At 39.5% G+C, this 24,913-nt stretch overlaps 2 protein-coding genes across 3 annotated transcripts in view; one reads left to right on the top strand and one right to left on the bottom strand.

The window, feature by feature from the left end:
• The window catches only part of LOC121961985 (uncharacterized), a 233,782-nt gene that overhangs the window by 150,114 nt on the left and 58,755 nt on the right, over positions 1-24,913 (top strand). For both annotated transcript variants that reach the window (XR_015775785.1, XR_015775786.1), the window contains exon 7: positions 20,377-20,467. The gene's annotated coding sequence lies outside the window, so the exon portion shown is untranslated. The remainder of the gene's footprint in view (positions 1-20,376; positions 20,468-24,913) is intronic.
• cyp26b1 (cytochrome P450, family 26, subfamily b, polypeptide 1) overlaps positions 12,866-24,913 on the bottom strand; it is a 41,387-nt gene continuing 29,339 nt past the window's right edge. The window contains exons 3-7 of the mRNA XM_042512140.2: positions 20,391-20,509; positions 19,626-19,782; positions 18,940-19,095; positions 16,875-17,159; positions 12,866-16,264 (exon numbers count right to left, since the gene is read on the bottom strand). Coding sequence (XP_042368074.1) covers positions 15,872-16,264; positions 16,875-17,159; positions 18,940-19,095; positions 19,626-19,782; positions 20,391-20,509 — 1,110 coding nt within the window. The 3' untranslated portion in view covers positions 12,866-15,871. The remainder of the gene's footprint in view (positions 16,265-16,874; positions 17,160-18,939; positions 19,096-19,625; positions 19,783-20,390; positions 20,510-24,913) is intronic.

Below are 24,913 nucleotides of genomic sequence, written 5' to 3'. Positions count from 1 at the left end.
TAATATTGTTTGAAGATGCGTCTGCGCTGATCGGCATCTCACTGCAGCAACACAGATTTGGCATGAAAGCGTTTCTGTTTTTCTACTGTGAAACATCGAGTCAGAAACTTCTGTCTCTCTCTCCGTCTTTGCTTCTCATTCCATCTTTGATTGCATCTTTTGATTATTGTGGAAAAGTTTCAGAGGTCACTCACACACACACACACACACACACACACACACACACGAGTCTCTGGGGAAGGGACCACAGTCTTGTTTGTCTCAGAGCGGGGACGGGGGAGCGAAGTGGAACGTACATTGTTTTCAAACCAGGCACTCCCCGCAAATATCTCCCCCTCAGAGCTCAATGGGAGGGAGAGGATGTATTTTCGGGGTGGTGTGTGTGTGTGTGTGTGTGTGTGTGTGTGTGTGTGTGCTGGGAGGTGGGGGGATAGTAGGAGGAACGCTCGGTTTTGGTCACGTCGGTGTGTTTGCCAGCAGCACAAACCGAAGCACAGCTGAGCCTGCGAGCCCTGTTTGGCTCATTACGACTTCTCTTTCTTTTCACTTTCTCTCATCTGTTTCTCTCTCTTTCTTTCAGACCTCCTGTTTCTTTTCTATCTTTTAACCTTTAACTCTTTTATTCATTTTCTCTCCTGTTCCCATTTTTTCCCATTCTTATCACTCTATTTTTCTTATTTACTGCTCTTAAAATGCAGTCAAAAACTCAAGGTCACTGGGAGAGATCTTGATCATTTATGCGATCAACCCAGTCGCCAGAATATACGTTGATATATTACGTTGTGGAAACGTAAAAACTTGATGTTTCTTAGGCATAGTCCACACGTACATGGGTATTTCTTCGCCTGTCTCCCCTGTGATGCGTCATTGTTGCTGTTGTCGTGTGATTTCTGGTAATGACTTACGGCCTCTGATTGGCCAGCGAGGTTTTACGGTAGAGGTCATATCACCACCTGTTGCTTTGACATCACTTAACTGCCTGCGTTGTGGTGTGGACGGGAATTTTTTTGTAACCGGAGGAGGAAAATATGCGTTTGTAAAAGTATGCACGAGCAGACAAGGCCTAAAGCTGTGGTTAACTTTAGGCACAAATGCGGGTTAAGGGGGAGGTGGGGCTATGGCGTCATCGGTTCAGGATAGATACGTATGGGTTGTAAACACCGAAACACAAGACCGGCGTCTTCAGATTTGTTTACTTTGAGACCCAATTTTAAAAATTAGCATATTCTCGCTCCCAAATTCGTGTGGACGAAACATCCATAGGATAAAAAAACTTTTGCGGATACATCTAAACTGGTCTCCGTATGGACATGGCCTTAATTTACTTCAGCCTCTTTTGTCAGTCAAGTCCTCTTCTCTCATTTGTCTTCCCAAAACCATTTCTCTCTCTTCCCTTTTTGGGTTGTTTTTCTCTTCTTCAGTTTCATTTCAGTTTTGGCTGATAGTTTCTTTTTGTTGTTGTTGTTCTTTTGTTTTCCTCTTTCCCACTTCATTGTCTTTCTCATTGTCCCTCTTTGACGCTACATTCTTACTTTCTCTTGACTTTGTCTCTGTCTTCTTCTCTGCCACAGTGAGTCATTGACAGGACTCCCGCTGAACTAACCGTCCAATCACAGAGCAGCCTCTTTCCCTTCCACACCGCTGATTTGCATCACTGGTCAGGCTACAAAAAGAGTGATGACTTTTGAGGGAACGCACTCGCTGATTGATGTCTGTGTGGTTGTGTGCATAAATCCCCCAATGCACATTAACTTTCCATTCATACATGTGTGTTTTCGTATATATGCGTGTGTATGTGCACTTCAAAAATGTTCCAAAATCCTAGAAACATTTTAAAATCCTGTAAATGTCCTAAAATCATCTGTGGTTTCGGCACTTCAACATCCTAAAACCCTAGAAATTTCCTAAAATTTGAAAAACATCCTCAGATCCTTGAAATGTCCTAAAATCATAGAAAAAGGTATGGGGCCACTGGCCCCTGGCTTCCCGTCATTCTGCAAAAGTGGCCCCCAAACACAGCAAGTTCGGTATCCCTGTGTTTGTTTTTTTGCACGTAGTGTGTGCACTGCAGGAGGGTTTAAAATGGATTTTCTGTGTATCAGCTCTACTGTGATTTTCCATCTTTTACGTATCTGTGGAGACATTTGACAGACAGTGCATGTGTGTGTGTGTGTGTGTGTGTGTGTGTGTGTGTGTGTGTGTTCATCGTTCGCCAGCTTTCCAGCATCTTAAGCCCCCTCCAGTGTCTTGTGGCATCAGATGAACTTAAGCAGAGGTCTGGGACACAAACCAACATCCCAGTTGCTACCCGCTCTGCTCCTCAGCCAACAATATGACAACAATAATACTTTAGCTCGTCGCTTTCTTCTCCAACAATACATGCTGAACATCTGAGATTTCAGATTTTTAAAGAAGAGGGCACAGATTCTGTTGGGATTTGGTGACAGCAGGAATAAAAATCTATGAGATTTCTCTGCCAGCCTATGAGGTTGGCAGAGAGTACGTGGCGTTTTGAAGAGAATACTGGGTTCAGTCTTAAATTTTATGCCTCCGTGCTGGTGATCTGAGGCCGGAGGCATTACGTTTTCGGGTTGTCCGTCCGTCTGCCCTTATTCTAATATCTCAAGAACACCGTAAGGGAATTTCTTCAAATCTGGCACAAATGCACACTTTGAGTCCAGGATGGACTGGTTAGATTTTGGTGGTCAGAGTGATAATGGAAAGGCATGCGCTTTTTATGTGGGAGCGGCCTCATATGAGTGATTTCTGGGAGCTGATAGTCCACGATTTCACAGAGGAATTGTGGACTCGGAACTTCCCGATTATCCGCTCAACTTTCTCAGAGTTACGTGATGCCATAACAGCTCCTGCTGCATCATGAGGGAGCCAGTTCCTACTGACAAGCATACAGCCATGGCATCATGTGACCTATAAAAGCCAAAAAATGTGTTTCCATTGCAGCTTTGCAAAATAAAATACCACCTCATATAAGCAGAAAAAGTTTTTTGTGATAAATTTGAATTTTTTTAAAAACTGGCATGTTTCCATTAGGTGTATTTTATAGTTGCAATGTCAATTTGCACAGTTTAAGGGTTAATGGAAACTTGCCTACAGTTTAAAAGCACTACTTGACAAAGTTCAGCATGCTTAAAGCAGTAGGGGCTGTGAATCATTGACGCCTGTTTTGTAGGTTCATGTGCTCACTGCTGAGATTGTTGAGAACCGAAAGGTGCGCCTCACACTCCACATCACTAAAAACGTTTTATTTGTTTTATATATTGATCTTGTCGTCTAAAACTATTCCTTTAAATCAGAGCTGGTTTTCTTTCTGATAGACTGAAACAGTCGATCTTGTTCGCTGTTATCAGAACATTTTGAGAAAATGAGGCTTCAGCTGCTTCAAACTGTCAGCCGTACTTCAGCAGCACTGTGTTCGTTAATAGCAGTGCAACAGCATCAGCTAACTACTTCCTCCTCATTACTGAGGCTACGATTCAAACTGTCTCTCCGTTGAGTTTGTGTTGGCACTGACGCCACGAGCAGCACAGACGCAGTGAAATAAATTATGAACTTGAAGCTCAATGACAAGCTTTCAGCACTTGGCAGCATTAAGATCTTGAACTCTTGAAATCTACATTGATGAGAATCACCGGCTTCATGCATCAACGAGCCCAACGTGAATTAAAAAAGTGCTTGGCTTCTTTTGATTTACCTGGGCATGCAGCCTGGATATTAGTGCTGTATGGGAAACGCTGCTTTTTAATTGAACTCTTTAAATGTCAGAACATGACAAACTCACATTTGTAAGACCGGGATTCGTTTTGTTACAACATCACGTCTCTTCTTCTGTTTCACTTACACAGTTTGTTGGCGTGCCAGCTGCAGTTGGCAACAGTCAGTCTACACATTTGCAGACGTTATTTCCTGCAAAAAGAGAATTGTGACAAAGTGTTAACAGTTTGATGTGAAATCTGTTCCTGAATCAGTGTGATCTGAAGATAAGAAACCTCCTCATACTCTTCTCTCCTTTTTTTGTGCAGTTTTTTAATTTATTCAAAAACTGTGACATCACCTGTTGTGAACTCCTGTTTTCAAGCCTCAAATTTAGCATTTTGGCCATCAACATTTTGTATTTTTGAAGCCAAAAGTGAGCATATTTGGATAAACAAGTGAAGCTAACCCTAACGCTGTATAAAATTGAATTGCATATTGTACTTAGTCTAATCCTACTCCTAAAAATGTAAAATAATGTAATGAAAGGCCCTAAAATCCTGAAAATTTCTTAAAATCATTCAAATGTTTTAAAGCCAAAAACATCCTGAAATCCTAGAAATGTCCTTAAGTCCAAAAAATGTCCTGAAATCCTAGAAAAATCCTAAAATCTGAGAAATGTCCCTTTATCCTGCAGATGTCCTAAAATCTGAGAAACATCCTAAAATCCAATAAACGTCCTTCAGAACAGAACTGTTCAGGACTGTTCAGATTTATCGTACTATGGGAGAAAAGCTTGAATTAATATTGTTGGTATCTTAGTGGTCAGGACTGATTCCCTCCACAAAGACAAAGTCAGGTGGATCAGAACCCAAGATGTTTCGCTGCCTCGTGCTCAGTGCATGCTGGGATATAACCCCAGCTGCTCACCAGCCCTTTAAAGGGCATAAAAAGTATGGGAAATGAACTCTTCACTTCTCTGCGTGTTTGTTTCTTTGTTTTTTGTTTTTTTTGTCTTTCTTCTGCTAATGAACACCAGCGCTGCTTCTCTCCTCGTTTCCATCTCTACATCTGCCCGTCTCTTTCTCCCCCTCCCAACTCCTCTATCTCTCTCTCCTCCCTCCCTCCCTCCGTGTCTTGTTCTCTTTTCCATAATAATTAGCTCCCCTCCAGCCCGACTTCAAACCCTGTGGTCGGAAATCTGCATTCCGAGGATGGAGAGAGGCTGAGGAAGACGAGGGGAGAAGGAGAGAGTTGGACAGAGAGGGAGGGCAGACGGCTGAAAGAAACCATTGTTCCTTCCAAAAAAAAAAAAAAAAAAAAAAGCAGATAAGAGCCCAAGAACTGGAGGGCAAGTGTAGTCAAAATAGTCAGTGTGTGCGCGTGATGGCACTGATAAAGAGGACGAGTTTTCCTCAGCAGTTCAGATGTTAATGGGCTGATAGAGGAGGTTAGCTGGCAGAGCCAACACACAAATCTGATACCTCCTCCTGCTGTTCGCTTACATTTTTACCCCATTATCTCCTCTTATTTCTTCTCCCTCTCATTGTCCTCTTTCTTGCTTTGCTCTTTTCATTGTCCTGTCATTTCTGTTTCCCTTTTAGCCTCCTCCTTTTATCCCATCATCTTTGCTCCTTTTCGTCTCTACCTTTACCTAGCATACGTGTTACTCCAGCACGTTCTTATTCCACGTCATCATATATCGCCGCTTTGCAGTTGAGTTTCACGTCTTCATATTACTCTCTTGGTATCCTTCTGCGTCTGCTGATGCCACTGCTGTGATGTCAACAAATACACATGGTGGCACAGATGGTTATGTTTAGGCAAAAGAGGCGCATGATAAGGTGTAGAAAAAGAAGAAGGTAGAAGGTAGGTTCATTTGTCTTTTTTTTTTTAGCAAAGTTTAAAAAAAATGAAATTACAATTATTATTGATCCTGCTACATCTTTGGAGTTGAAGAACATCACAGACAGGAAGCAAACACCGCACTCCTGTATTAAAGTCCGGGGTTTGTTTGATCAGTCGATCAAAATGTGTCATTTTCTCTCCCGTTTTTCAGCTAACGCCGTCCAGCGGTGTATCATGGGGGCGCAAAAGTTGGGTTTTGGCGTTAAGATCTTACCCTGAAGTGCTGCATAAGTGGTGATATTTGAAAACTTTGGAAAGGGAATGGGCTGTTTAATCACATAACCATAGTTTTCTGATTAAAATAGATCAACTTTATTAATCTTGAAGGAAATTGAAGGGCCAAGCAGCTTACAGTAAAACGAATAACATGGTAAAAAGAAAAACAACAGATAATAACAACAAAGAGATAAAACAACAACAACAACAACAACAGCCTAGAAATACTAAAGGATTAAAACCTAAACATAAAAACATAAAAAACAAGAGGGCAGAGGGTCAACAGTAGAAAGTCAATGGCAAAAAAACAAACCATTATTACTGAAGCGCGCTGCACTTATCTCCCTGGTGACATGTGACTGCTAAAATTACACAAGGTTCAGCTTTCCCTTATCAATCAACTCTATTGATCATAGATTGATCTGACTCCCCTCTTATGGTTTGGGGTTACAGAAAGATTATTAGAAAAAACATGAAGATGAAGAGATTGTGTTTCTTTTTACTGGCATGCAAAGTTGTCATCATTGAGTCATTTCATCCACCAGGAACTAACAAAATCACTGTAAATAGAACCTGAATATCGCATATCTAGTTTTTTTTTCCCCAAGATTATTTAATCATATATGTATAGAGGCAAAAACATAATTGATGGTCCTTTATTTAAGTCAAAATGTTTTTTTATTTATTTTCACCACATTTTATTCTGTGATATGCATGTTTAGACCTTTGGTACATTCAATTTTATATACTTTTATGATCCTTATGATACAGTTTTGTTATATATTCATACATTTTTTCTGTTTTTATTATTATTATTATTTTATTATTATTATTATTATCATTTACATTTTGGAAATTAGGTGGCGTGGCTCAGCACTTACATGTAAAAGAATACCAGAGTGTTGTAAATAGTGTAATATAGCACACTGTTGGCTTTCATGTCAGGTCATGTGGGTTTCACATCAAAGGATGACCACATCTTGGATTCAGTTCACACACAAAGTTAATACATTTTTTATACAGTGTTCGAGCTACTGTGCTACATATGTGTTCTTTGTGTGTGTTAAATTCTTGTCCATCTATCTTTTTGAGGACCATTGAAATTTTACGTTTTATGAGGACATTTTTAAAAACGTTTTTTCAGGGTTAAGGGTAGAATGAGGACTGTGATTAGACAATTGTTGTGATGATTAGGGACTTAAAAACACATTGTGTCATTGCCGATCCTCACAAGTATAGAAACGCAGTCATAAATATGTGACTGAGTGTGTCTGTGCTTTGAACTCAGTTTGACTCCTGCACCTGCCGAGCATTAGACGCATCATTATGAGTTCACTTTAAGTTTATGACCCCACACACATGCTCACACCTGTGAAAATTCCCACAGTTTATCTATGATTTTATCTTCCAGTCATCACCTACGCCTCATGTCACTCATTGTTTCGCTTTATGCTGTTTTGATAATGTGGCTTCCTTTTCATTCCATCGCTCCCACATATTTTCTTTTTCTCTTTCACTAACTCTGACATCTAGTTTTGTTGTTTTAATTTTTTTTTCCAATCACATGTTGCAACTGTTTCTACTAATGTCTTCTAATTGTCAGTAAGTCACACCATTTCTTTCTCTTTCATTTCCTTCTCTACTGGAAAAGGAGTACTAAATAAATAGGGAGTTTTAACAGAACACCACATCATTAGGGTCAAAGTGAAAGTAACTTTATGATATTTACAGTTTGGGGACTAATGGGGGTCATTGGCAGGGCTTCCTGCTTGGTGCTTGGAAAAATGAAACACTTGGAAAAATGAAACACTTAAATTTCTTTATCAAGTAAGAACAGAGCATTTTTTTTTCTTGCAACAAAATCCTCTGTATTTTTGCCATTGCAATATTATTAATAATTTGTAATTTTTCTTTTAGATTCGGCTTTGTCAAATGTTCTTGCTAGTTTTTTTAAGGTAAAATTTTCTTCTTTTGTCTTATCTTGGTAAAAAAAAAAAAAACACACAACCATTTAAGTTTTATTCAATTGAAACTGTTGACATTTTAGTGCTTTTTAGTCATCAGATTAAGGATCAAATGGGCTTTTTTTGACACAAACGCTTTGGTAAAACTTACCATATACATAGTTATCTGGCTATTTCTGAATTCATGACCTAAAATTGTTTACATAGTACACAATTGTTTTTGAAAACATTACCAGAAAAGCACTCAAATTGTTATCACATCAAGCTTAAAACATTTTTAAAATATCACAAGTATATTGCATTGAGTTTTGGCTCAGTCATGGAAGAACTTGAAATATCCAGATTTTATGCAGCAGAATTTATCTAAAAAGTATATAAAAGTATCAAGAGAAGTACATGGAGAAATAAAGCATTTTAGGACTAAGTATCACTTTGTGTATATCGGGCTGTACATAGTTTGTGGAGTGATGGATGGACAGATGGATTGACAGCCTTCTCAGATGGGAATTTCTGGAACAAAATATTACATGACTCAACTTGAAAGTCCTTGACATGAAAAATCTTGGAACTGCTTCGTTTTTTTGATGGAACTAAGAAGGCAAACGTCCAAATACCTTCTGTTTCTGCTCATCTCCTTTAATATCGATTGTAAAAGGAGTGCCAGTTGCTTGAAGGAAGCTATAAGTTCCTTACCAGCACTGGGCTGTGATTCATGTTTTCTTTGGAAGTTTGTCATACACAAACTGCAGCCGGAGTTATAGACAGTATGAAATCGAAATATCATACCAGGAGCAGTTCACACATGTTTGACAGGCCATTAATGCAGGAAAACCCCACAAAACTGCAACAAGGAAAATCACACACCTCATAGAAACTGAAAGAAATGGAGACTTACCAACAGATGCTTCTGCCTGCCTGGAAATATTGACACTTCTACTCGAAGGAAACGCCTGCAGGCAAAGTCACACGCAGACAGTGAAAGAAACAGATGCATGTACACACATGATTTTACACAAAATTTTTACCTGCTGGCATTTGATCTTACTGGCACATTTGGAAAGAGTCACATTTATCTCACTAAGATTTTTCCCTTTTAGCAAACATTCGTCAAAAACTCAATCTCCCCCTCTTTGAGTTTGCTATCTAATAAACTACAATTAGTTTTTATGCCTCCGCCGGCCTTAGCCATGGCTGGACGCTTTATGTTTTTAGGTTTAGGGATTTTTTTCAAATTTGGCCCAAACATCCATATTTACTCATCAATGAGTAATTTTATTTTGGTGCTAATAGATCAAGGTAACTGTGACCTTGACAGATTTAAAAGGAAAATGATTATTCATTGATTTTTCTTGCTCCAATGTGACATTGTGCACAGTATAGAGGCATTTAATTATGTATTTCTATGGGGTTTTAAATGGGAATAAAATATCTGTTTAGACTCTCATTCTTGCACCTCTACTTAATATCATTCACTCATTCATTCACTCACTCACACACACACACACACACACACACACACACACACACACACACACAAAGAATGAAACCCAAAGTCAGACGCTTGTCGACAGACATCTTTGGACCCAGGTGCACCAAACATATCAGAATTGTCCCAGTTCTGTAGGCCTCAGTCAGTCTTGATGAGAGAAACATGCTGTAAGATAATGTAGATATGACAGATCTTCAAAAAAGATTCAGTTCTTCAGCTGATTGACATGTTAACGGTTGATGCTGCACCTGTAGCAATCCATGGTCATAGAACCATATTTCTCATAATTTCCCCCTAACAACACTTTGGAAAATCAGTTTTATAATTTATTCTTACTTCAGTCTATCTGGTTATTAAGTGCATGAATTTTTTTGAACATGCTATTATGTGAACCTTTATTTCCATCAGGAAAAGCGATAAAACAACTAACCCTCCGTAAGGACTTATACCACTCACACTCACTCATCCATCGGACTCAGAACTTGAATTTCAATGATTTGTTATTTGTTCCAGTGTATGTATAATATAAAGCATGTAAAATTACCGCTTAAGTTATTTTAGTGATTTTGTCATCCGTCAACTTTGTCTATCAATTAAGGCATGATAAATTTCAGATATTTAAAATTTGTATTTTGACATGTGTAGCCGTCTTGACACTAACACAGAACAGGCTGTTTCTATCTCCAGCAGAAAAAAAATCTATAGGGCTTCTACTTAACATACTAAATATGGTATAAGGACGATAATAACAGCGTAAAGACACAGGATTTGGAATATTATTCCGTTTCTCTTTCTATTTTTTCCCTTTTTTATTTCCGACAAATCATCCTGTCCTGAGATGGAGTGTCACACCTCAGTGTGAATCTGTTGACTTAGTCTGCGTGCTGATTAATTATTGTCTGCTCTCAGTATTTCTCATGATCCCCTCGTACCTGCAGCTGAGGATCGGCTGTGTGCTCCTGCATCCAGTCTGGTGGATAATAACTGTGGTTTAATCCTTCAGACGGGACGAGAGTCACAGCTAAGAGGACTCTGCTTTCTCTGATTCCTTTTGTCTCTGTGTGTTTTGTTGCCTCTTGTATTTCTTTCCATTTTTTAAATTCAAAAAGGAAGAACATAAATGCATCTTTTCCAAAAACACTTAACATCAAGATTGTTTGTTCAAACACAATATCTGTGTGCATCTTTCAGTTGTGTGGAAAACTACAGTTGTAACTCAGTTGCAGAGAAACATGATGTCATTATTGTAACACAGTCTGACTCAGAAACAAACGTTTGAAATGATTCATGTAATAATCGTGTTTCTTTGGAGACTCACACAGCTTACCCTGATGTACGGCGTGTTGACTTCTGGTTACCGCCATGACATAACACTTGACCTTTGTCTGATGAAGAGCATGTAGCCCGAAATGTCACATCAGTGATAACTGAATCAAATATGTATCGGACAGTAATCTAGTGTGCAGACTTTGTTTCTTTCTTCTTGTTTTAAAAATTATTTCTTGTCCAGCAGCTAGTCTGTGTTGTTTGGATGTGTGCGCTTTTCTGAACTTTTTACACTGAAACAGTTAAAAGAGTGAAAAGAGGCGGCTCAGTTGGCGATCACAGAACTTCCCTCCATTCATGAAAACCATCAAATCATGTCCACACGTACAAACACACACTGTCTCGGTTCCCTTGAAGTGGTTCATCTTGGAGTACTTAGTGTTGCAAACAGTCTCTCCTGGCGGCAAAACTAAAAACAAACAGAAATGAACTCCTTGTTCTGCCTACAAGCTGTGTGTGTGTGTGTGTGTGTGTGTGTGTGTGTGTGTGCCAGCGTGTGTGTGCGTGTGTATGCACAAGCACTGAATGTATCCTGAATGCATTGTTAAGCCAGAGTTTCTTTCAGCAGTATTTTAAATTCATATCAGTAGTAAATATTTTGTCTATATTATCAGATATTTCCAAAAAGTCTCACATACATTTATCTGTATTTCTTTATCTGTGGCCGTGTGTGTGTGTGTGTGTGTGTGTGTGTGTGTGTGTGTAAGTGCACACTGTCAAACCACGTCTTTGAAGTGTGCGTATAGTTTTTTACATCTGTGCTCATTGCAATAGCTTTCCCTCTTTCTCCATCTCTGTTTCTGTCTTCCATCAAGCTAAAGGAAAACTCCCAGCGAAACATCACAGCCGGTCTCCTCTTGATGTTCACAAACCACAGTGATCTGTTGGCTGGGGAATAAAAACAGATATGGAGGCATTGAGACATCAGTCAGTCAGTGTGCTGAGAGTTGAAACCAAAGCACGAGTTTGTGTGTGTTCCCCACATGATGGGACTTTGGCCCCATTGTTCGAGATCATTTTGAAAAGTTCAATAACAAAATGGTTAACATTTACAACAAAAAAAGCACAGGACTCTACAAAAGACACGAGTGTTTAGTTTTAGTTACAGCTATGCTCTGCTTCCCAATGTCATTTCAGTATATAGAGCAATAGGCAGGGCTGTTTGAAGAAGGATTTAGGTGTGATTTAATCAAGGCTTTGGTCTTCCCTAAAATTATTTTTACAAAATGACAGGCAATGAATATTCTGCTTGCTGTAAAGTCAACAATACTTTCAGTGTGGCATATAAGGAGAAGGTAAGGGCATAGAGTATAAGGATAATATTTGAAGGACCCAGCATTAGAGGTTTATGCATGTCTACACTTGGTGTAAGTACATAGTACAGTCTTTCTAAGAGTTTTTTACATTTATATCTTTATATCTTATGTAGGATATATGTGACAGCTACAGCAGAAATAGTGTGCGAGAGGTAAGGTTGTAAATGTCAGATGGATGAGGGTTATGTTATATGGTTGACTTAAACATTGGAAACAAGATTGTTAGTTGCCTAAGGCCGGAATTTAACCAGATAAGTTACCATTAGCGGTGTTTTACCTGCCAAACGGTAAAATAGCTTCGTAATAATGTGGTTGTCATGGGCAGAAATTTCATGAATATTACAACATCGCACTGACCTTCATTGGTTGGCATATTATTAAAAAATGCTGTTGATGGAATGTCGCATCTGCAGCGTTTACTGCTCTTAACAGTTTATTTAAGCTGACAGAAGGCACCTGGTCTCGCTTGTCCCCCATCCACAACTTTCTGATCGTTCTGATTTACATGTTGGTGTTTTCAGTGCTCCGAGCTCGTTAGCATATACAAGCTGCCTGCCATCTGTTTCATTTGCATGCTGCTTGTGCACATACTTCATGTGGTTTATTAACACAAAGTTGTGTTCACAGTGTGGTATTTATGCATGCTTTACTGATTTTGGAAGTGGTTTATATATCTGGATCTGGGCTTTATTGTGTTTTGACTTTATTAGAGGACAGTCTCAACAGCCATGAATCATGGAAATGCTGAGAGTATAATCTGTGTTGCCATTGGTTGTTGCTCTTTTTGTCTACCGTTATTAAGCCGTTTTACAGATGTAGCAGTGTCAGGTTTTTTTCTGTAGAGGTTTTGTACAGCTGTCACTCCACCGAAAGAGGAAAAGCTTGTAAACCCTTATAGTGTAAAGGCAGTATTCACTAAATTCACTAAACAGATATCTTTTTACTTTATAGTTTATTACAGGAGTACATTTAACAATCACGGTAACAAAAAAGGAAAGGAAGAAAGTAGAACAAGACATTCATATTTAAACTAAATGAACATTTTTTTCCTGTAAAAAGAAATACAAATATTATGTACAGAATGACAAAAGACAGGTTCAGAGAAACCAACAGGTAAGAGGAAGGGGAAGTGTAGTCGCATGGCACTTAAAAAATAGACATACCTCGCAAGTGCTTTCTGTTTTCCATAATTAATATCAAATAAAATGCAGTGATAATAAGTCTGAATAACAAAACAAATAATAATTATTACAGTAATCAAATCAACAATATTAACATTTTAAACACTGTTTACAATATAACTGAAATACATAACATTCTAAATACATCCAATATTTACCAAAGACCTTCTCATTTAGGCTAAAACTCTAAATCTGTAATAGAATAAAAAATAGCATTTCAAATATCTTATAACAACAATATTAATCGTACAATAACATTAATATTAGGTTATTAGTAGACGTAAATAGCTGATTTTTCCCATGGCTTGCTAGAGAAAGGGATATTGTACAAATTAATATACACTATAATCTATTTATGCTCTTTTTGCTTTCACAAAATGCAAATTTTATATTTATATATGTATATATATATATATATATATATATATATATATATAAAGGGGAAAGAAATAGCAAATCTCACTCGATACAAACTATTGCAATCTAGAACTCTCAATTAGAAAATGTACACAAGAAAAGCAGCAAAAAAAATCTATTTTTATATTTTTTTTTTATCATGAAGAAATCAGTGGTGTGGTTGGTAGAAAGAGTGAACAATGTCTAGCACAGGCAGAATCCAACTGGAATGCTATCGGACAACAACGTTGTCCAATAAGAAAAGCCCTCTGAGCGTGACCCTGCCCTCCCGTGAAATCTCATTGGTCCTTCTCTCTCTCAAGCTTCGGTTCGGAACTTAGAACTCTCTCCGGAGATTCTAGAATGTCCAAGAGTTCCGCTCACAAGTCCTGGAGTTCCGTCGCAGAAGCTCTCCATATATGGAAAATAAGAACAAAGTCTTTCTCTCCAATTACGGAACACACAAGAGAGTTCTGATTGTGCAATCAACTCAAACAATAAATCTCTTATAGCTAATAAAGTTGCTTAAACCATGGAATTTATACTGTTTTGCATTCTTAGCGTTGATTGGAGGAGCAGCAAGACAAACAGTCACCTTCTCTTTTACACAACTCAAAAATGGCTGCCCCAGGGAGACGGGAAAACAAAAACAGCACACATATAAACACACACAGAATGACAGAGCAACACTCAAGCAGCATTTATGTAGGTATCCTCCTCTCCATCTCCACGTTATCCCTCTGTTTTTTTTCCTCCTCCAGCTCAGGAAGTCTCACCGCTTCACGAGTTCTTTTTTTTCGTATCCTCATTCCGGGATAAAGTCACCGTCCCAGAGAGAACAATCTCAATGCAACTTAAAAGTGTAGTTTATGTATCAAAGCACAGGTTCAGAGAATTTACAAAGCAGACCTTGACTAATTACTTAGTAACTTTGATTCAGTGACTTTTATCTTTTGGGAACCATTTCTACCACCCAAAACTGGATACGAAAAGGTTTCAGAAGGTATTTTGTCATGCCCTATTGGAGACCCCTGATAATTTTTATATGATGATATAGTTTATATATGATATAGTTTATATGGACAGAAGGCAAAGTGATTGACAGCTTTTCCAAAAGTAATCAGTCCAATTCTGAAACTACAACATTGAGTAAATGACATTTTCATGTGCAGTCAGAGATAAATATCAAAAAGGAAAGGCTTATTCACCACAATGTCTACCCGGCACCTGAGTTCACACATCACCAGGATTACTGTGATATGCTATGGGCAACATTTTGAGTCCATGGGCAACCAGTGGGTCGCAGAGACTGGAGAGGAAAGCAGTTTCGCTAAAGATAAAGACAAGATAATTTGAATTAAAGCTTTACAGTTCTTACCCTTTATGCCCTTTCTATTGACGTGTTGGTCATTTGAGAACTGAAGCTTATTCTACTGCATGAATGGAAGCGATATGAAAAGTTAAAAAATCAATGAAGTTCATTAAGTGTAGAGGCAGCTTTGTGGGGAAAAAAAACAGGAAATGAGGTCAAATTTTACTGCATCGTGATACAGTTGGCTCAGAAAAATGGTGCAGAGCCAATCTGACAAGCTCAGCAACACAATCTATCTGTGCCAAAACCTGCTACCCAATGGGCTATGATCCTTTTGACTGCATCCGGAAGCTAGTAAACAGTTTGAAACTTGATGGAGCCTTGTTGGAAGACACTAATTCACCACTTATGTATGCCATTCTTTAAATCTTTTTTCAAATAAGTGGAAGTTAAATCCAAGTGGTGCCAAATTTACCAAATTAGACCAGAAAATCTAGAACTATCAGTCAATATATCTATCTGTTTTACCCTGCTAGACAACTGAAATGTTTCACTGCATTTGATTAAGCACAAGCAAAATACTAAATATCATATTCTTTCATCCTATACCCTGTTTCATCCATCTCATCTTCCTTCCTTCTGCAACCGACTTTTCTAATTTCAGCACTTCATTTCACCAAAAGTACCACCATACTTCTCTTTCTTCCATTGTGCACCCCCCACATTCTCTTTCAAATTATATTACATAGCTTTTTTTGTACATACATTTTGTTTGTATATTTCTTTAAAAAAATACACAGAATAGAGCATAATTAAGAACTTTTTTTTGGCAGCTTCTTCCTTTCTCAGAGGAAAGTCCCGATCGTCATCAGATGTAACAAGAGACGAAGACTTCTGCTTTTCTTTTAGTCTGAAAAGGAACCTCCAACTTGGCAGAGCAAAGGTGGAGAAGAAAAAATAATTCTGAAATTCTTTCTTTCCTTCCTTGAATCTTCTCCCTAAAGATTTTTTCGATCACTCAACCCCCACCTACTCGACAACTCGCTGCCCTTTCAAACAGTCGCTCCCAGCAGCTCTTCCGACTTGGCCATGATCTCGTTCTGGTTGGAGTCCAAGCCGTAGAACTTGACCTTCAGCCCGTCGACAGGGTGGACCACAGGTACCGTGACCACGCGGGGGAAATTCCGGGTGGCCAGCTCGAAACGGCTGGTGCTGGCTAGCTCGATAGCCAGGATGCGAAGGAAGAGGGTGGCGAGTTGCTTGCCCAGGCAGGACCGGACACCACCGCCAAAGGGCAGGTAGTGGAAGCGTCCTTCTTTGTCTTCTCCCCGCTCCTGGCTGAAGCGGTCAGGATCAAAGGCGTCCACATCCTTGAAGACAGCTGAGGTGTCGTGGGTGTCCCGAATACTGTACATCACACTCCAGCCTTTTGGAATCTGAACTCCCTGGAGACAAAAAGAGACAGGAAAACAAAACCAGTGAGCATGTTTGCAGATGCAGTCATAACTGCAAGTAGATTTCTTTCGTTTCATCAATTCTAAAAAAGTTGTTGCACATCGGTTTGCAAGACTACAAATTTTGGAAGTTTCAAAGAAATCGTATTCAAGTTCTGGTATCTTTGGCTTCATGAATCAGTTGTGACGGTAGTTTGAATTGTTAAATGTCTTTTGGGATACTTTCTTGTGGTTTGATCAGGTGTCCAAACCTTTTCTTCTTTTAGTCTTTGTAAGTTCATCGTAAAGATCTTAACGGACCTTAACGACCTTCTAGTTTCTAATTATCCATTCTTTTGAGGTGAGATGGTAGTTTTTTTGAAACCTTGACTTTTTTTGGTAGTCTCCTGTGGTTTCGTAGCACTTTTATTCTAAATAAATGGAACTACCATTGCATAGAGCAAAAACAGAAAGTTGAAACCTTATTTTGAACATTATTGCTCAAACAGAAGTTGATGTGAAGATGAATGTGCCATTTTGAAAAAAACATTGTCAACAATTTCTGTAAAGAGATGTACACTGTTTAGTGACCACAGTCGGGAACTATAACTTGGCTACTCACGTCAAGTTCGAAGGTCTGCATGGCGGTTCGGTAGGCCCCTGATACAGGCGTAAAGAGTCTCAGCACCTCCTTGATGACACAGTCCAGGTACTTGAGGCTCACGATGGTGTCCAGCCTCAACTCTCCTTCGGGGCAGAGGCAGCCATTGTGGAGGAGACCCCTGGCTCTTAGCTCCTCCCTCAAACGCTCCAGGACAGGAGGGTGGCGGAGGAGCTGCATGATGAGTGAAGTGCTGGCGCTTGCCGTGGTGGCGAAAGCAGCAAAGATCAGCTCAATGGTCGACTCCTGAGGGATAATCGGAGTATCAGTGTATCAGTGTACTGGCTCTATAAGCAATGCCTACATTTGTGACCAAAGCTACCCCTTTTTCCACCAACATAGACCCGGTTCTATTCTGGTTTCTGTACCTAACTTTGAAAAATTCAGAGCATTTTGACCAAAAATCAATTTCACAATATTTCAAAAAATGAGAGTCAAGGTATTTAACGTTACCATTTGTTAATCACCTTGCAACCGTCACGTTTATCTTGCAACCACTGATAAAGATTCAATTTTACTCTTCTCTACAAAGAGTTTCGAAAACTTTCTAAAAAAGTCTCCACATTTGTCACCATTATTATTCACCCCTGAGCCTGAGCTGGGAAAATCCAGTCGCTGATATGGAAAGTAAAGTGTAATTTTAGCGTGAGCACAAACTTACGCTGAGCGCAGAACTCTACTGAGGGCGTTTGAGTTGATTTGTCTTTACTTTGTGGGAACGCCAACTGGTTTCTGCCTCAGCCTCTGATGGCCTAATTGCTTGTCACTGGAATAAAGGGTCCGGAGAGTGGAAATATAGATGGTAGTGTGCTAAACGGTGAGGGTGGACATTAGCCAAATGCCTAGTCACGATTACTGTTTTTGAGGTTGTAGCAATACAAAATTCACAATTCAAGACTGAAGGAAGGAGGATTTATTATTGTCATAGGCATTTTGATTTCTTTTCAAAAATTTTCAACAGTTATTAAGCCATATGGTGAGCAACCTGGATTCTCAACTCAATTTTGGGACATAATTCTGTAACCCGCACACACATTAAGCTTGGCATTTGTTCTGTAACAACACAGGGTCCAAAAAAAATGTCAAAAGCCAGAACATAATAAAGGTATGTTGTTTTTAATTCCTGAAAAGCAGCGTGTTTGGAATATGAAGTTCATATCCAATAACAACATTTAGCGCCGCGTGTCGGGCCCATTATTAAGGTAGTGGAATAAATAACTCAGCGGCCAGGCAGCACGACTCTCATTATAAACCTCTCATCTGCCATCATGTGTGTCAAAACACATCTCTGCCTCACCCTACGTATTTGCGTGAGTGTGTGTGTGTGTGTGTGTGTGTGTGTGTGTGTGTGCGTGTTATATATGCGTGCGTCAGAAAACTGCGGGAGAGTGCTTCAGCCTGGGCCTCTGCGACAGGGGCTCCCCAGTTCACTTAGGTGTGTATTTATATACTGTATGTGTGTGTGTGTGTGCGCGTACAGGAGGCCTCTTTCAGACCCCTAGCAGGGGGAGTGTTGACTTATTTTTGGCCCTGGACTTAACCCAGAAACCGCAGAGAGCGAGAGAAGCAGAGAGTTGAGTTTCCACAGAATTCCTCAGAATTACTTTAATAGGTAAATAGAGGGTGTGCCTGTCTGTGTGTGTGTGTGTGTGTGTGTGTGTGGCACTCTTACTGTCTACCTATGGGAATCAGTTTAGCATCCCTGCAGTCATATTTACATAAAGATGTGTATCATAAGTCATTGCTTCTGATGCCAAGATGATTTGTTGGCGAAATTATGATAATTGTTGATGTGTATGTGTTGAGTCAGCCAAGGCAGGTTCCCTTTGCCAGCACTTCGCAAAGTAAACAGCGAGTGTGTTCTTTTTTTGTGTGACTGTGTATTTTTGAACACATCAGAGCTGGCGTGTATCTTTTCTGTAACTCTCTCACGTGTAATTGAGTGGCTTCTTGTGCGTCTGGCTTCTCTACAGTTTGCACACCTTTCCTTCCCACTCAGGTTAATTTTTGGGTTTTGATGCGTTACCTTCAGTTCCTGCATGGTGAGCTCGGTGCCATTCTCTTTGGCGCTCTCCATCAGGACGTCCAGCGCGTCGCTGTAATCCTTCCCCTGGGAGCACAGCGGCTTCTCCCTGATGGCCTTCTCTATGCTTTTCTGCAGGGTGTCCCGTGCACGGATACCCTGCAAACACATGAAAAGAAACATTAACTTTAGATACCAACAGGAACTGGTTGAGTTAAACAAATGTCCCCAAACTTTTTATGTACCCAAGCACCCAAAATCAGTTGATTATCTTATTGTGATATTAAAAACTCAAAAAGCATTTCATAAAAACTGAACCAGAAGAAAAAAAGGTGAATTGAGGTGCCCATTATGCTCCAGAGGTGAATTAACCTTTAAAATCTTGACAATTTGCTTGCTATTTTTCAAAAACTTGAGAAGATGGCAGTGAGCAGCTTAGATAAAATGACCTAGAGATTAGTGAGAAATTATTAAAAAAGTACAAGAAAATAAACTTAAAATTTGAGAAAACAACTAACCCACAAACAAAATGCTCAAACAACAACAGTTACGGTTTTAGGATACAAAATAAAAGAATATATATGCAAAAGACATGTTATATGACAAAAGCATAGTCCAAATGGAAAAACTAGAGACTTATCTTTGCATAAAAAAGCAGCTTAAAAAGAGTGAATGATGTCAGTACATACCTTCCTGTAGCCACTAAATGGCAGGTCTATAGGCAAGCTGAACAGGTTGTCCACAAAGTCCTGGAAGGTTGAGAACAGATGCCTCATCTCCTCCTCTGACACCCTGAACCCAAGCAGCACCCTCACCGCCATGGTGAACGACAACCTCTGGCTCTCCCTGTGGAAAGACAACCAATTACGACCTCAGTAACATCCAATGACAAATTTTCACTTGCATTTGCAACCTTTCTCCATAAATTTTCTTGCACCACAATTCTCGCAGCCTGAGCTTTTTCCTGGCAGAGGAACTTGTGTTATACGACTCTTGCGGATTACATGTTACGCTGATGATGTTGTGCTTTATTTCTGTCGACAGAAGCTGATAATGACTTTGCAATTTATGCCAACCTGCTGCAAAAGATATTTGAACACACAGCCATGTAATTTGTACTTTAAATGATAATATTTCAGCCCAAGATGCTGAAAAAATGTTTTGGAAATTACATTTTTTGAAAGAAAACTGGGATGTCTTTCATTGTTATGATGATATTTCTCCATTGATTGATGTTTCTATGATAGGCTGATGTTCTTACTTCTTATTATAACAATGCCTCTACATGCCTTTAGTAATGATCTCTCTGTCACTGATTCAACTCTATTAAGTACATTTTTTCCATAAGTTGTGTTTCTTCTTGTATTGATAATCCTACCCTAAATTTCCAAGAGCAAGAACAATGACATGTCTATCTCTTGTGAATGCTTTCTACACTAGGACCCCTGCCGTACCTGTAGACGTTGATGGGCTCAGGGTTGGAGCTCCATACTCGGAGGCTTTCCTGGATAACCTGCTGGATTTTGGGGAGGTAGGACTCCAAGGCCTCATGGCTGAACACTTTGGCAAACACCTGGAGAGAATAACATACATATAATGTCATTTAAAAAGCTGGATTTGACTGCACCTGCCTGCTCATGACATATACTGTAGAGACACAGATAAAGATCCACCAGGATTTTCATTACATGCTCATAAATTGTATGACTTGGCACACAGACAAAAAGCACAGAGAATGTTTTCTGTACGAGCGCAAGTCCAAGCAGAGGACAAAAGCACGGATTAAGCACATAGAGTGTCTCCGGTAATCCACCTCTGTCTTAAAGTACAGTTCGTACCAACACCCACACAAGCAGAACATCTTTAGGAAACTTCAGAGCGTGGTGGCAAATCCTGACTGACTGGATGTGTGAACAGATGGCAGAAAGAACATTTTTTTTCTGCTGTAATATTTACATTTATTAACACTTTCACCACCCCTGCAAATTTTAACCAAATTTGACGCAACACGTATTAGGATATTTAAAAAGGATATTGTTATTTTTATCCATGCTGGTGGTGTGGCTCATTGGATAATAATGTAGATCCGTCTGTGACTTAAATATCTCAATTATTATTTGATGGATTGCCGCAAACTGCACATATGTTACATTTGTATGTCTCATATGGAGTGTACATGTTGAAACACATAACATGTTTCAATTTTCAATTTTACGTTGTGACAAAAAGGTAGAGAATGGACAGACGATGCCTTAAAAATACCCTGTTATCACAACTACCAGTAAAAATGTGCTAATGTCACCTTAAAAAATAGAGTTTTGGCCTTAACCACTGCTAAAAATGTGCAGACTGTGCCTTGAAAAATACCTGGTTGTTGTCACCACAACCACCGTTGAAACATGCAGACATCGCTTTAAAAATACCCAGTTGTTGCCTTAAAAATATCAAGTCTTGTCATGTAGACCCTATCATCAGGTGACACATGAATGTGAACAAACTAACAAAATTTGATAGTATTTCGCCTCCTACGACAATATAACAACTTTGCTTTAACTCAACGCCTGTGGCTCGCTTTAATTTTGCATACTTCATCCATTTACAAAGTTCCTAATATTCCCCTTGGGTCTCTCTGCTGTCACATCCCTACAACATTTTCTATCCATTAATCCCCTTCATCTCCCTCTTGAATTATACCTAGACAGGACTTTCCATCGTGTGCTCCCTCTCATTCATTTTCATGTGATGCCCATTCCTTATTCATCTCCCTCCCTCTTTAAGAGACTTATACATTGTGGAGGTTTTCCCCTGTAGTCAGCAGAACCAGAATGACAGGCAGAAAGAGCAAGAGAGAGGAGGGGGGGAAGAGTTAAGTCTTTCCTGGCTGCTTGTAGTATTTCTTCGTATGAATCAGTCACCAGTCGTCAGTGTTGTTTGGACAAATAACATTCCATCTGATTTAACCTCCAAAACTGCCCTTAAAACAGTCTTGGAAATGATTTAGAAGTGGGGAGCATTGGAGAGGAGTGCAGAAAAGTGAGCAGACGGGGCTAGAATAGGGCTTTTATATTAATATGAATCAGTCACTAACACTTAGCTTTATTTGGATAAATAACACTTTTGTGCATTTAACCTTTTGAGCTCTCCCCCCAAAACAGTCACGATTTGGTCTGAATGCAGAAGAGAATGGTTAATATTACCGCTGCTTGGGCGAAATGTCAACTTTTCAGTGATGAAGCAGAAGAGTTGAGCAGGAGAGGACTGTCTGATTCTCCACAAAAGAACTTACAATACAGGTTTTATTTGATCAGTAATAGCAGGGGGGATGCAGCATGTTGTCTGGTGCACATGGTTTGCATTTTCTGCCCAATGAAACAAGACTTTAACATGTGAAGAGCACATTTTATATTAGAGATAAATACTTCTGACTAATAGTCAGTGGCTGGGCCATCAGTTCACAATTAAAACCTTACAAATCTTTAGGAAATTCGAGTTAAGATGCGGGTTGAACATTTGCATGTAGGTTTGTATCGCTTTCCATTTTTGTTTATTTTGAAGTACTTTTTGTGTTTTATACGAGCTTCTTCTTTACTTTGGAACCTGCGCAAACTCAAAATTGCATCTCGTCTAAGGTCTGTCTCGATTTATTTTATCGTTGTGGGTTCTTTTTATTGCTTCCTCTCTACTTATTATAACCATGCAGAGGAACTAAATTATTTCTAACAAAATGTCGACTTGCGTGATGCAAAATTACATACTAAATCTCCTCAAAAACAGTTTTTGATAGTTGCATCCGTCCAGAATTAACCAGCATAAGAGCACCACAGTGTATAAATTGGATCTGTACAGCAGTGATACTCAATTTACGGCCCGTGGGCCAGATCTGGCCCTTGCTAGGTTTCTAGGTGGTCCCCCCAACCCTTTTCTAAATCACAATGAAAACTGATTCACACTATGAATCGTGTTTGTACTTTAGTATACATAAGGTACTAGTATGCAGAAAACAGCATCGAAATAGAGCTTGTATATCAAAGAATGTGCCTGTAAAGGATCCCGCAACCCAGACAGAGCCCTAGCTAAGCCCCTATTGTCTTAAAGACCTAGAAATGTCCTAAAATCCAAGAAATATCCAAAAATCGTAGAAATGTCCCAAAATCCTAAAAATGTCCTAAAACCCCAGAAACCTTCAAAATCTGAGAACCGTCCTAAAGTCTGAGATATGTCTTAAAATTCGAGAAAAGTCCTATGTCAAAGAAATGTCCCAAAATCCAAGAAACAACCTAAAATTCAAGAAATGTCCTAAAATCCTAGAAACGTGCTAATATCCTACAAAAGTCCTGGAAACATGTATGGCTGTGACCGGCCCTGGCCTCCTGCCCTTTTGCATAAGTGTCCCAGTATCCCTGCTGTATAGGATCCATCGCTCCTAAAGCACATAATGCAAGAAGAAAATGACTTTATTGTGTAGTTGTAATATGTTTTCAATAAGTTAATACTCTGAAATAACATGGTTTTAAAGACAAAGTGTTCCTGCTTCTTTTCATTCAGACATAATGGAGGCTGAGAGGGAACACAGGAGCTTCTAGTGGGATTTGAGCCTGGGCCAGTGAGGGTACATGTGGTTCCTGAGGTCGATGTTTAAGCTACCAAACCATCAGTTGGGCACTCGTTCTCTTATTTTGTCCTCTGCCTCATTTTTCCTCTCATTTTCTTTCTCCTCCGTTGCCCTCTTCCCTCTCTCATCAGTCCTCCCTCTGTCGAATGAATGAACAATAGTCCACTGAGCTGCTGCCGTGTGCATGTGTGAATTGCGTTGCATGCACTGTACGGGTACATATATGTGTGTATGCTGTGTGTGTGTTAGGGAGTGGTTAGTGCAGATCACAGGGCGCTCTAAGACGTTAGCAGCGCTACATTTCCTCTGCAGCCGCACCCTGAGGCCGCCGGTCACAGATCAGCTTACATGACCTGCTCTCCAACCCCGACCGCAGGGGATTACATACACTATCTGACCTCAGCGCAGTCTGAGGGGAGAAGCACAAGGCTGACAGGGCTGTTCTTTTGTTTGCCTGGCTGGTGATTTCACACAGTGTGGAGGAAAAGCTGATGTTTGATCGATTGGTCACTGCTGGTTCCTCGGTTGGGTTGGGTTAGCTGTACGAGGAGGAGGGTCGATAAACACTTTGAAACCTGGACGGACATCAAGTTTTCCTGTGCTGCATTCAGACCCCCTTCACATGTATTTAAACCTTGTTTGTTTTTGGTTTTGTTTTGTTTTTTACTTTTTTTGTGCAAATTTTCAGGTATTTTTCTTGTAATATTTTACTCATTCAGATTTGGTTAGTTTCTCATAAGTTGCTCATTGATTTCCTCCTATGTTTTTGAAAGAAATCTTGCCATTATGCACAGGTTTCAAAAGTTTAATAGAATTTGGATAAAACTTTTGCACAATTATAATTATTATCTTCTCGTTTTAAAAAAAAAAACATTAATTGTCCCATGAAGGTTCCTTTGGTTCTGTGTTTATAGAGCATTGCATATTTACTGTAGATTTGCCCAAAAAGCGGAAAGTGGTTTAAAAATCTGCGACCTCATCACAGCGTAAAGTCTGAGCTGAGCGGGAACTAGCAGGCAGGCTCCGTGAGAGGAACATATTCAGTGGGCCGTGTACCTCAGAAGTAAAATTTTGGGACGCCCTTTGTCACACGATCTGGTGGGAATGTTGTTGGTTACCTCAGGTAATCTCTTGCCATCTGAGTAATTTCACTGATTACTTCGTCTATCCGTCATTTATTGAGTCATTTAGCTGATTACTGGTGTGGTTGTGTGGTCGGTTTAAGCGAGCCGTTTTCCCGTCTGTTAGAGATTTAGTCGGTTACGCCGTCGTTCATTCATTTTATGGGTTCCTTCATCACCAAATTGGATGCTAATTCTTCGTCGTTTGATGTATGAATTAGCTTCCAATCAATCAGCTGTCCAC

The sequence above is a fragment of the Plectropomus leopardus genome, chromosome 23 (genome assembly GCF_026936395.1).
Source record: "Plectropomus leopardus strain MGB_pleo_1.0 chromosome 23, ASM2693639v1, whole genome shotgun sequence".
Taxonomy (NCBI): domain Eukaryota; kingdom Metazoa; phylum Chordata; class Actinopteri; order Perciformes; family Serranidae; genus Plectropomus; species Plectropomus leopardus.
The sequence above is the reverse complement of the archived record's forward strand: the minus strand, read 5'-3'. Positions and strand labels throughout refer to the sequence as shown.